Below are 13,632 nucleotides of genomic sequence, written 5' to 3'. Positions count from 1 at the left end.
CCACTCCCTAGAGAGGTCTCTATCTTGTAGACCGACTTGTAGTGAAACTACACTATTTCCATCTAGTCTTTGCCTACTATAGATTTCCACAAGTCAAGTGAAACTGAAGAAACAAACCTTATGTCAAATATTAACTCAAGTTTTAAAAATTAAAACAAAACAAGGCTCCCTAAATTACTTCTGTTCATTACTCAGAAAGGGAAGTCATACATACATAGGACTTACTTTCAAGCTCACAAATGTTCACAGCAGTTCCTCAGGAGGGAGTTCCTACCATAAGTCCCTAAAATAATCTCCAGTTTCCCTCAGGAGTTTCTCTTTTCAGTGGTTGAGACTAGAGCACACTATGATTTTTTTTTTTTAAATATGAAGGGAGAAAATAAGACAAAAACAGAGAAACAAGAAACCACATATACCAACACAATGACTCCAGTCAAAATACAGTCCATAGTCAATACTTGTTAGACATGTTAAAACTGCTTTAAAAATGAATATAAGGGCACAGTTTTATAGAAGATGTGGGAGCCATCTGCATGCAACTGGTACAAACATAAAATTTTATCCCCTACAAAAAGTAATTTTGATAAATGAAAATACTTGTAAAATACAAACTGGGTTATAAAATATTTCTTTCTTGAGAAGCTCTTCCTGCTGGTATGTATTTTTATGTGGAAGAGAAAGCAATATAACATCTGGATAGTCACACCTTCATGCTTTACTATTATACTACAGTGTAATACTAACATATAGTATATATAATTCTTATGAATTATGAAATGAAGATGTTTTAAGCTTGCTTGATCTGAATTGGGAAACTTATTACTAAAGAAATGTGTCACTATTACAGCTACTCAGAAGAAAGCCTTACACGAATAGATATCATAGTTTAATTTCTTATGGCTGTAACTTACAAAACTAATTAGTGGGGAGCTTGACATGTAAAATATTTATACTCAATTCCTTTTATTACCTAGTTATATTATTTAGTTTTCTGTTTCAGGAAATCTCTAACCTTTATGAATTTGATATCTATCCTTTTTTTTTTTTAAAGTGTTTTTATTTTTCTTAATTTCTTTACCTTCTTTTAAATGCTTGACAATAATCTTGGATTGAAGGTTCTAAAGAAAAACCATGCAGAAAGCTAGAATACCTTTTGGATGGCATTTCTTGAATAACTGAAACATTTTTCATTGCTTAGAATGTTTTGTGATGACATCAAATTCTTTTACATATAAAGACGTTCTGGTTGTCTGACTACATGTGTAGTCCTGGATGAAATTGTGCTGTTTACATTTTCTATTTTTGTAGTGTTACTGAACTAACCTTTCTCATTATTTTTCCCCTTTAAAATGATCTTAGCTATTATCATCACTTAAAATCTAGATGTGTCAGGGTCACTTTACCAAGTTCCTACAAAACATGAGGATTTTAACAAGGAAATTAAACTCATAAATGTAATTACTCATAAACGTAATTATGATTTATGATTATTTAAAAAACACCTTTAGTGTTTTCAAATTTATAAATTTATAAATTAGATGCCATTTGTGAAGTGCACTAATGTGTAAGCCATCTGAACTGTGAAAGTAACACATAACCACAAGGTACATATCATACTCATTAATAAAGATGGATAATCTATTTGGATAAAAGTTCTCATACACTGATTGAGCAAATTACAATGAAAATGGTTTTCTTTTTACTTTTTCACTAAGATAAAAATGGCATGTTTTGCTAGTGAGATAGTTCAGCAGGGAAAATGCTTGGCAGATAAGCCTGGTGACCTGATTTCACCCTGAAACCCACTGCAGGTGGAAGGGAGAGTGGACTCCACAGGAGTGTGACTGTCCAGGCAGCACAGCCAGAGTCAGATGCTATAGGAAGGGCCCAGGTGACTTTCAGCTTCTTAAAAAAGCAGTTAAGCACACATTTTCACAAACTACATAATTTTAAATATCATGTATTATGGAGAAAAGAAACTATTAAGAAAAACTGCTTTTTCTGTAGGCTCTGCTCTCCAGCTAAGAATCACTGACACATGGGTGGGTGATTTATATGGGTGACTATCAGACCAAGGTGACACATGAGATTTGTATTCGTCCTATCAACTTGAGTTGTAACAAAGTCCTATGAAAATCTCAGTAATTAGAATCTAAATTTTAGAATATAAAATTCTGAAAGCTCTATTTTTCAGCCAACTCATATACTATCCTGTATTAAATCAAGTAGTTTTTAAAATGTGTTTTATTTCTAGTGAAGTGATTCTTGGAAGAACTGACCAGTGATTTAAGAGAAAGCACATTTTGATTCATGAAGACTTTTACCCTAAATTTGCAACCTTAACAGGGCCAACCAGTCAGAGAAAGAGTTTAAGATGCAGTGCTTACTTTCTGCTGTTGATGTTGTTATAATTATTTGACAGAGATGAAGGAGAGATCTTTGGTAAAGCTGAAAAATTGGATGCACCTGGGGACCTTTAAAAATATGAAAATGTCAAATTAGATAAAAAATGAAGAATTACAAAATTATGAAATAAAGAAAAGAAACAGATGACAATGTTTGTAATAAATGAATGCTGGAAAACAGGTTTTATGGTCAAAACAATTATATATATTTGGTTTTTAATTTTCAATATGTTTTTCCTTTGAAGTACAATAGTACACAAGGGAACTTTTTCAAGCAATATTTATAAAATTATAAAACTTGCTATTATTCTTATAAATCCACTAACTCAATATATTCACTTCTCAGGGTAACAATTACTAGTATTTTACAATAATTTTCTGTACTTTTAGCGGAGTGAGGCTCCTTCACTTCCTTAGTAGGCACCAGGACACTGTAGTTACACACAGTACTGACACAGGGCTCAGAGGAAGTTAACCATTCATCAATCTTGAAGTCAGTGGGGAAAGAAGAACAAAAGAAAAGTCCAAACATAATCCCCAAAAACAGTATTTGGCCAAAAGTGTCTCTGGAAAAACTGAAGACCATATAGATGACTATATGATACACACTTCATTAATTCAGAATCTTTCAGGGTGGGGAAATTTCTACCATGAATGGCTGGCTTTTAGATAGTAAATGTTAAAGGTGGACAGAAAAATCAATAAATCTATTACAAAGAAATAAAGTACATAAAGGCGTCTCAAAGATTCAATTTTCTTGAGTTCTGTAAGCATTACATTTCCTATCGACTATCTAGATGAGGGCTGGGAAAGCTGAGCTGTGCCAACTCAGTCACAGTAAACTAAACGAGGCCCAAAGTGATGCACGAGCTTTTAAAAATTAATCTCCTCCACTTGGGTGCTAAACGACAGAGACTTGGTCAACAGGCAGGACAATATAATCTATAAAATTTGCTTCAAGTAATTTGCATTTAATCTTTATATACACACATGAAATAAGTGCCGGACAATAAAATTTCTTAAATATAAGAAAAATTAGACTTCTGAAGTTCAAACGTTAAAAAAAATCCTAGTAAGAACTGCCTTTCTTTGTGAAAAAGGTTCTTTTTACTACTGAAAACTGCATATTGATGGGTTCCTGAAGTCAGATACCTTCCCAACAGGAGCCTCTTCACAGGGAAGTATTTCACAGGACTGTATTGTACTAAGCTAAAATAGAAATATAATCAGCTAAGTTTTAAGAGCACATACAGTCAAGGACACACTTTAAAGCTTGAATGCTGCTAATATTTTTACCTAGTACTCTTCAAACATTAATAAAAAGAACTCTTTTGCCTTTTGATAATTAAAGTTTGTTTGTTTTTGAGATAGGGTCTCAATACAGAGCCTCTACTAGGCTGCCCTCAAGCTCAGAGATCCACCTGTCTCTGCCTCCCAAGTTCTGAGTTGAAGGTACAGTATATACCACTATACTGGCCACTATAAGAATTTTTAAGTAGGGGAAAAATCTAATAGGGTTAGAATTTGAGTTGCAGCAATGAATTGAATATATTAATTTTTCAAAACTTGATTCAGCACAATTTTCCAGAAATCCCTTCTACTTTACTTTCAGTTAAAGTATGGAAATAAAAATATACTTCATTTAATCAAGCAGAGACATATATTTACACATGTGTTTCCTAACTGTCTAGAGCTTTTACTATTGAGGAGTAACTGAACTTATAGGTTATATCAAAAGAGGAAAAAATATCATAGAGTTAATTTGCATTTTCATAGTAATTTCTATAAAGTTCACTCAACCACTCAACATGAATTAAACAATTCTTATATGCTTCATTTTTAGGGCATCTGAGATTATAAAAAGATTATAAAAAGTTCCTGATCTCAAGCAGGTCTGCAGTCTAGAGGGGAAGAATGACATCAGTACTAAGTGCTTTAACAACTTCTAATACAGAATTCTCTAAGTGGGACAGGAAGTAGCTTAAAAAATGATATGCAGTAAGAGGTATACGTAGGAGTTACGAATATTTAAGGTACAAAGAACAGTATATGCAAATGTGTGGGACTATAGAAACAATTGTGTTTGGAGAATTAACAGTCAATTGACCCTGGGTGAATAGGACGTATAGAGTGGTAAGAAGAGACTGCAGTAAGATATGTATGATAATAAACAGCCTTTTGTGTCCTATGAAGGAATCAGAATTTCACCCAACTGATGGAACATATTACAGATTTTAATAAGGACCATCGACACAATCAGATTTATATTCCAGTAAGATTACTTACTGGGGGAAGAGAAATACAGTAATGAACAGAACATAGATTAGAAAACTATCAAGCTGACAAAGGGTAGATTCAATAAAGGGTGAAAACTAAGAAAGCGGAGTGAACACGTCTGTATTTAAGAAGCAGGTCAAAAAATATTGTCCACGGATGCAGGGAACCAAGGACAGAGACCCTTTCATGGCATCTGTGAGGTTTAAATTATTTTCTTAATACTGAGACAGTATTAAAATGTCATTTGGTAGCTTTTTCTGGATATTCAAAGTCAAGGTTAGGTCAAACTACTGGCACATGTACATAGATCAAAGAACACTACTACAATCTAAGAGAGAAAAACAATTTCACGTAAGAACATCATCTTGACAAAGCAAATCAAAATTGTATTAAACCTTGACTCTTAAAAACCCTTCAAAATTTATTTTTAATGATGTCTAGGTATGTGGATGTGTGTATAGGTATGTGCACGAGACTGCAGGTGCAGTGGAAGGAAGCAGAAGCCAAGCATGTCAGATCCCTTGACACTGGAGTTACAAGAAGCTGAGGAGGACTGAAGAGGGAGGTATGGGTATGGGTATGGAAGAGAAGACGAGCACTCCTAGCTGCCACTACCTCTGCAGCACACTCCGCTTCTCATCAATACTGTCTGGCCAACCAGAAGGCCGCATGCAGCAGACGCGCTCCACTCGGAAGCCAAAAAGCTAATGTGAACGCTAATCTGAACTGCAAGTGTAACCTGTCACTCAGCATCACTCTCTCGAGTTTGTGTGTAAAGAACTGAATGACTTGTAGCTCCTGAGCTGTGAAGACCTAGGAGACATTTTCTTAAAAACAGGTAGAAGTCTGACAAGTGAAAATATTACCAATGGTGACAAAATCTGAACTTCCAAGTAAAATCTCTGTGAACGCTGACTTTTCAACCACAATGTTAAGTTCAGACTTTTCTCAAAAAAATGATTTTTTAAATTGTGAGTTTACAAGAAAGTTATATTATGAAACATATCAGTGTTCTGAAGGTCTGTATAACTCAGTGAATATTTTTCAATTGACCATTCATTATGCACAGTTAAATATAGATTTTAGTGTAAGGCTACAAGTCATTGATATTCTTCAGATCTCCATTTTGCAATCAATCTTTTGAAACTTATACCCTGTGTTAAGTTTTGATTCATCTGAAGTTCCTTCCAACTACATGCCTATTCAAAGCTGAATTCTCCCATGCACTTCATCCAGTCCATCATAGTGAACTACATGCAGAAGTCTGACAGTCGCTGTCACCACTTAACCAGATAGTCTGAGTACATTAAGCACACTTCAGGTTAGGTGCCATGCCCAGCAGTAGATGGCCAACAGAAAATGAACATAATGGTATTTTTGTAGACTTTTTTTTTTTTTTGGCCTCATTTGGTTTTGTTTTGGCTTTTTTTTTTTGTCTTATTGATATTTTGCTAGTATATTATTGTTTCTATTTTAAATGTTTTTGTGGTTTTATGTGTTTTTCTTTTGTTTGCCTAGCAAAAGTATTTTAATGCTACTTTGTGAAAGCCTTCATTTTTAAAATAGTTAACTTTATAAAAATGTTACTGATGCTAAAATGTAATTGTTAAATATTATTACTCACAAATATTTTACATTTCAATGTATTACGATAAACTGATAAAACCCACATAAAAAGAAGTTCTTGGAACCAGGCGGTGGTGGTGCATGCCTTTAATCCCAGTACCTGAGAGGCAGAGGCAGGTGGATCTCTGTGAGTTTGAGGCCAGCCTGGGCTACCAAGTGAGTTCCAGGACAGCCAGGGCCACACAGAGAAACCCTGCCTCAAAAGGGGTGGCTGGAAACTTTGAAGACTAACAGGATACTAATAGCACTGCTTAGGAAACACCGTTTCACAGGTGGTAGCTGTGAGATGTGCTAGTTAGATGAGAAAAGTTGACTGAGGAATTGGGAGCCTGGAATGGAACCTGGTAAAACCAATACAAGAAATGTATATATTTAAGTATGCAAAATAGAGAACAAATATCTGGTTCAAACTGATGTGGTGTCATGTACGATATTCAGGAAGAACAGATGTTTATTAACATTGGCTTGCGTTAAGAGAAAGCTGATATTAATACAGCATCTGTGAACTGTTTCCTGACTTTGGGTGCCTATTATGGATGAAAGAAGATCTTTATATTCTAAGGATTATTAATATATTTAAGACATAGTATAGCTGCTGCATAGACTCAGTGAAGCCAGGGAGAATCTCATACATTACAAGTGAATGATTCTCCCCAGAGAAATTAGGACTTTATTAAATTGGGAATGGTACTAAGGACAGTTTTGGAAAAAGCTACCTGTCTAGAATGCAGGCAGGGGTGATGGTACTACACCAAAACAAGAAACCAAAAAAAGAAAAAAACTCAAAGAAGCATTGGAGGAAATCAATGGTTTATTCTCTAATGTGGTGGATTTTCTTATGTTCACGAGAAAATGACATTAGAAGGGAAATAAATTAGTACCTACTATATGCATAGGAAAAAGGAAAGCAAAGAAAAGTCTAGGATGCATTGATACAAAAACATAGGTAAATGTCTTCCTTAAATACCAAGGAAATTAGAGCAAGAGTGATGCATGTAGACAACAGATAAAGAATTACTGATAAATGAATACAATTCATGTCTTCTGAAAACTTCTGAACCATATTTCACATAGCTCATTCTAGCTAAGATTTAGAGTTAATGCCACATTATTTATAAGTCAACTAGTTTACTGAAGGTGACCAGTGACACTTAGCTCTCACTTACGATCTAATTTGAAAATTACACTCTTCGTTTTCTAATGGCTTTCTACAGAAGAGAAAGGAAATGTTTGGAACACTACATATCGACTGACTAGAGATCAAACCATTTCCCTAGCGGTAAACTAATTTTGGTCAGTGTAGACTAGGTATAAGGCAGTGCATTCTTCTCTTTGAAAATTCAGATAGGTAAGATGTCAATTTAGCTTCAGTGGTTTGAATAAACCTTATTCAACACTCCAATGTTTGTAGAGTCTGAATTTTATGTCCAATGTGATATTTCAATTAAATGTGTATAGTTCAGTACAAAGTTGACCTTCTTCATGAGGAAAATATAACTTATCAACTTGTTCTTGTTGAATTAACTAAATATTTAACATACATTAAAATCTAACACCACAATGCTCAACAGCTAAAATGTAGCTAACTTTGCCAAAGCAAAACAGTCATCCTAACTTTATGAAATCTAATGACAAAGTTAGTCAAACAAAAAATAACACCAATCATAAACTCTTTATATTTCTACCAATTTTTCTAAAACAAGTTCTTAAAGGAAAACTTGAATCTCTTCAAATATTAAATGTTTTTACTTTGTGATTACTTCTATTCAGAAACATTTTTGCTGTGTGCCTCCTACTAGCCAAGAAGGGGTAGTAGGTACTCAAAAGAGTTAAAGATAATTTATTATCCAAATCCACAGTTCTTATCATGCTCAAACTCTGGCTTCTTTTATAAGTCATTTCCAACACATTTTTGGTTTGGTTGTTTTCTCATCTTACATATTAGAAGTCTGAGCAAAAGCCATTCCATAGCTGCTTCTTTATAAAAACTACGTGAAGGAAAATGTAACAAATGTAGAGATCCCAGTACAATTTAATTGTTAAAATAAAATGGGTACATTATTGTGTGATAAGTTTCCTAATAGGTCCTTAATTTTAACCCAGTTAAGTCTACGCCCTAGTTCTTTATCTATTTATTCTTTTGGCTCTATAATGGTGTTTATTCTCTAAAAATGTTCAAAGAAGTGCTTGAGACAGCTGGTGTAGAAAAACAGAAGCAATTACCAGTCACCTACATGCTTAATATATATCCTCCCAAAAAAGTGATAGGCAATTGTATTACTCAGAATATTTCTTCTTTTCTTGCAGAATTCTGTAAAAATACTACAACACTGGTTGTAGTAAGTTTATTATGTGATTAAGTTTATGCTTTATAGTTTTAGTTGTCAATTTAGAATTCTGTTAATAAGAGCATCACACAGCGCAGGAAACAATGCAAGAGTAAGAATTATTGGCACGGAATGATGGCTCAGCTTAAAAACACTTGTTAGTCTTGCAGGACCTGGGCTCAGTTCCTAACATCCACATGAGGGTTCACAACCATGCATAACTTTCGTTCCAAGGGGATCTAATGCTTTCTTTTGTCCTCTGCAGGTACCAGGCACACTCGTGATGCATACAATGAACATGCAGGCAAATCAGTCACAACATGAAAGAATTACTGGCATTGTATATCTTTCAGTCACACATGCTTTAACCAGTTGATGATAAATTCCTCTGGTGTTTACTTTTTACTTGTCCATGGAAACAGAACCATCAACGGCTTTCAACCTCTTTCCACCAAGCATCTTCTCACATGTCCTTTTATTAGCATTATGTAGTAACAATGAAAATGAATGAATTAAATTCTAATATTATCTTCACAAAAGGCAATTTTTAGTATTCCAAAAAACCAATTTAGTTTTCTTGTTATGTAACTGCAATTATTTAAAAATGCTTTAAATTATTACACCTAAACGAAACAACAGAGAAAAAAAGTACAATAGTGCAATATAGTCAGAAACTAGTGAGCTCACAATCCAGAGCCACAGCTCAGGAATGAAGAATTAACTTCCATTGTATTTTTGTTGTTGTTAAGCAAGAGTTAACTTATTGATGTAGTTTTCTTTTTAGGAACCCCCAGGCTTCCACAATTATTTTACTTTAACATTTCTTATTTTAAGGTAACATAGACTTGGCTATCCATGCATTTCCAATCATTTAGGATCACTAATGCTCTTGTCTTTGCAAAGCAGAGAAAAGTAAAAATATCAAATTTAGAGACGAAAACCTTTTAAAGGTAAAACTGGAAAAGATTGTTTTGTGAAGTGTAAGAAATTGGATACTCAAAACTGGATTATTCATGCAAGTTCTAAAGCAACTAATAAGCATAGAATGCTTTAAATATATATATTGTGTGTGTATAAGTTAAAACATCAAATTGTATGTTGGTATTTAGCAGGAAAATTTAATTGAATAGCTTTTGAGTGGTTCTTAGATTTTCAGATTTCTAACAGATTTTAGGTTGCTTTCCTAAATTAAAATATATTTAAATGTTTTAAGTAAAATTATATTTATTCCTTAATATTTATAATATTTAACATTTCTTTAAGTGGCCCCTAAAATTTATGGTTTAACATAAATGTTAATGGTTTCCATATGATCAAAATGGGCCTGGGAAAACTGGCCTACAGGCAAACCTGTATTGTACTCATGACTGATGTGGGCAGGCCCTGTTTCCTGGGGACAAAGGTACCCCTGAGCAGGTGGTCACAGACAGCATAAGAGAGAAGGCTGAACAAGCCTTGCCAGGCACGTCAGTGAACAGCATCTCTCCACGGCTTCTGTTCCAGTTCTTGCCTCCTGGTTCCTTTTTTGAGTTCCTCCTCAAGTTGCTTTTGGTCATGGTGTTTTACCAGACCAAGAAAACCCTAAGCCACCCCTACAAGAACCCCAGACTGTAAACCAAACCAAAGCAAACCAAACCCGACTGCTCATCTGTATTATAAACTAAACTCGCACACAGTTACACGAGTTTGTTGAAAGCAGTCTTTGGAAGTAAGGAGACCTCCTTGTCTTAGATAGGTATGTTTGTTCAAGCATCTCTAAAACACCCTGTCATGGGTCAGGCTGGCCCTCTGCCTCTGTCACAGCAAAAAAGGAGAAAGGAAACAGCTAAGGGTAGTAAAAACATTGCACTTCTGAACACAACTGGAAGGAAAACATTTCCAACAGGGGTTACAATTGCAGCCTCTGGCATAAAGATGCCTGTGGCAGGAATGAGAACCGGTAAGCTCATCCACAGAGATGCTCGGCCCCGTCTGAAAACCTCTCTATAGCGAACTCCAGCAGACTGTTTCAGAACAACTGGTTGCCCTACTCATTTCTGCTGGATGTCATTATGTCCAATTGGATGATGTTACTTACCTGCTATTCTTCTACTCTTGCCCGCTACAGGTCTAATAAATGCATTCATCATCTAAATCCATTATATTATATTATTATATTGCAGATTATTCTCCAGAAAGAACAATATCCAGATGTTCAAACAACCTAACTGCCAGGAGGTAACACACTACCATGCACCACACATCCTGAGTTAAACATGTCTTTCTCACCTCACTCGTTTGTCACAGGCCATTGCCTTCTGTTTTGTTCTGGCTAGTGTGACATTAAGTCTTTTACTTAGCATTGTACTAATTCTCAGTTATCTACTAAACAAATTTAGGCATCCTTACTTACATTTATGCTGTTTTATTTTCTACAGTTTAGTATTAGTATATACCAGAGCTCACAGATATATAGCTCATAAAATAAATATAAGCTTTTAGCTATCTATAAAAAAAACTTTACTGCAATATAATTATACCTCTGTGCTAACAATGTTAAGGCTGCTGCTTGCATGCCACATCAGCACAGCTGCAGATCACCTGATCCACAAAACTGAAGGTCTCTATCAGTTATCCTACTAAGAAAAGATCACTGACCCCTAGGCATAGAAAAGGTCTATTGCCAATCTGCTCAGTTTCCACAGCTTTCAGCAGTTTGTTGATGTAGATTTTTTTTTTGAGATTATCATGTATCATGTAATTACAACATTTTCCCCTTCTATTTCCCCCCTTCAAGCCTTCACATATACCGCTCTATTTTCCTTTAAACTCATGGCCTCATCTTCCACTAATTCATATATATATATATATATATATGTGTGTGTATATATGTGTGTGTATGTATATATATGTATGTGTGTGTACATATATATGTGTGTATGTATATATATGTATATACATGTATTCCATATGTCATTTTTTTAATAGTTGTTTTCAGGGCAGATCATTTAGCACTGAACAACCATTTGGTGGGTTCTTCCCATTTAGATTTTTATGTAGATTATCTGATCATTAGTGTTACAAGGCCCTTCCATATTATGTGTCAATAGTGAATTTATCTTCTGTCTTAATTGAAGTATGTTTAAATTTTACAATGAAATACGTTATTTACTGCTGATTTTGGTCACATAGGCTTTCTTAAACTAGGAAAATTTTCTTTTATCATTACTTTTATAGGATTCTTTTCATACACAAGTGAAAATATCAAATGTTTTATATTTGGTAAAATGTCATTTGACCATATACGATACATCTGGTGTATGTTTTACATTGAATGATACGTAAACTTCTTTTGTTGGCAACCTTGCTAAACTGGTGGATACTCTAGCTGTACCCATGTATTACACCTTCATTCACCAAGTTAGTAGGTCAGTATGGTGTATTAGGTACTTTAGCTATCTGAACAAATTAAAATAATTAAGGGGAAAACTGATCTGGACTGAATGTGGTCTATAACATGTAGTCCCAACTAATTGGGAAGCTGAGACAAGAGCATTACCTGAGCTCAGGTTTTCAAGGTCAGCTTAGGCAATACCTTGTTTTCAAAAAAAAAGAAGGTACAGGAAGAGGAGACAGTCAGGGGAGGTCAGTAATTTTATACAGAAAAGGCTTCTCATACTTTAGAGCTCATGATATTTGAATATGGAATTCAGTCAATTTTACTTCAAAAATTGTTTCACAATTCAATAAGTGTAAAGTAATCTAAACATAAGTAAGAAAAACAAAAGCAGTGGTTTTGACCAAACACTAAAGTGAATATTCACAAGAAGTCTACAATTTCCAAGTCTACCTGTTAAGAGATCCATGATTCAACTCACATGCTTTTACTTCTTCCCACAAAAACATTGGCTTTACTCTAAATTCTATCTGTATGTCCAACTAAGCAGGGCACTGAGCAATACACACCACTAGGTAATTAATATATTTAGGCACCAACTCACAAGAAAGTAGACAAAAAACACAATAAAAAAACTTCACTTAAGATCAAAAATGCACTTTCTTCCTTGGGAAGAAAATTTCTAAGCAAGTAGCAAGGCTGTTTGCTTTTACAAATTTGCCATGTCCGCTCACCTAATACATTAGTAATTTAATTACAAATCATTATTCTGAAGTTTTTCAAAATTCAGATCTACAATCCATCAGAGAACCTGAAATTCAGAGTTACAGAAAATTACATTTCCCTCCAACTTATGTGGCATCAATCAAACGTGAGTAGGTATGAAGCTCTCTATAGTTTTCATTTATCTCACTTATTTAGCACAAGGATTTGCAGAAGGAACCTTGGTGTGACATAAAGGGTCTCTTTAGGCTATGGAAATATTACAACTATAGACACATGTATTACTTCTCAGAGACTTGAAGTTTATGTATTGTGATATAAATAGGTTTAAGTGTTTTTGATAATGCAGTGTAGATCTTGTAATTTTGAAAAAGATTCTCAACTCTTTCTTCCTTCATCATCAAAAGCAACTCTTAATACTCTAGACGCTACATCTACTTAGTCACTTAAATTCTGAGACATTTGTATAATGGAAATACTACTCTCACATCAGACTATCTTTCATAAAAGAAGCATTTCATTAATAGGTGTACTTCAAAAACATCACAAAAATACTTCAAGAAAATGAAACAAAATGCTTAAGGACCTGACTATATTAAACAACGCAACATTTATTTACACTATCACTTATTCTATAAGCAATTTGACTTTGAAGGTTTTAAATTTGTACCATATGAATCTAAGTGTAAACTCAGAAAACTTCTCCAAGAATAAAGTAGAAAAGATAAAGGATATATGTATTCTTGCAACATACAGTTCCGTTTGCTCTACTTTTGGACTTCAGTATCCAAAGTGTCCAAGTGTCAACATCATGCAACAGAGCACAAGAGAAGCACTTACTTAGGAGCAGAAGGACCCCTTGGCCACGTCCCGTCTTCATTTTTTTGTTCTATCACTA

The 13,632-nt window shown here is 34.4% G+C and overlaps 1 protein-coding gene across 7 annotated transcripts in view; it reads right to left on the bottom strand.

Moving 5' to 3' along the window:
* Nucleotides 1–13,632, bottom strand: part of Usp15 (ubiquitin specific peptidase 15) — a 95,834-nt gene that overhangs the window by 40,589 nt on the left and 41,613 nt on the right. For 2 of the 7 annotated variants that reach the window (XR_009375128.1, XM_059245659.1), the window contains one exon: nt 2,388–2,474. The exons of 3 other annotated variants lie outside the window; for them this stretch is intronic. Coding sequence is in view for 2 of the 4 variants with exons in the window: in XM_059245659.1 (XP_059101642.1) it covers nt 2,388–2,474 (87 nt within the window). In the remaining 2 variants the exon portion in view is untranslated. Of the gene's footprint in view, nt 1–2,387; nt 2,475–13,574 lie in introns of all 7 variants that reach the window. 2 more of the 7 variants (XM_059245665.1, XM_059245664.1) reach the window with 2 other exon arrangements.

The sequence above is a fragment of the Peromyscus eremicus genome, chromosome 18, assembly GCF_949786415.1.
Source record: "Peromyscus eremicus chromosome 18, PerEre_H2_v1, whole genome shotgun sequence".
Classification (NCBI taxonomy): Eukaryota; Metazoa; Chordata; class Mammalia; order Rodentia; family Cricetidae; genus Peromyscus; species Peromyscus eremicus.
The sequence above is the reverse complement of the archived record's forward strand: the minus strand, read 5'-3'. Positions and strand labels throughout refer to the sequence as shown.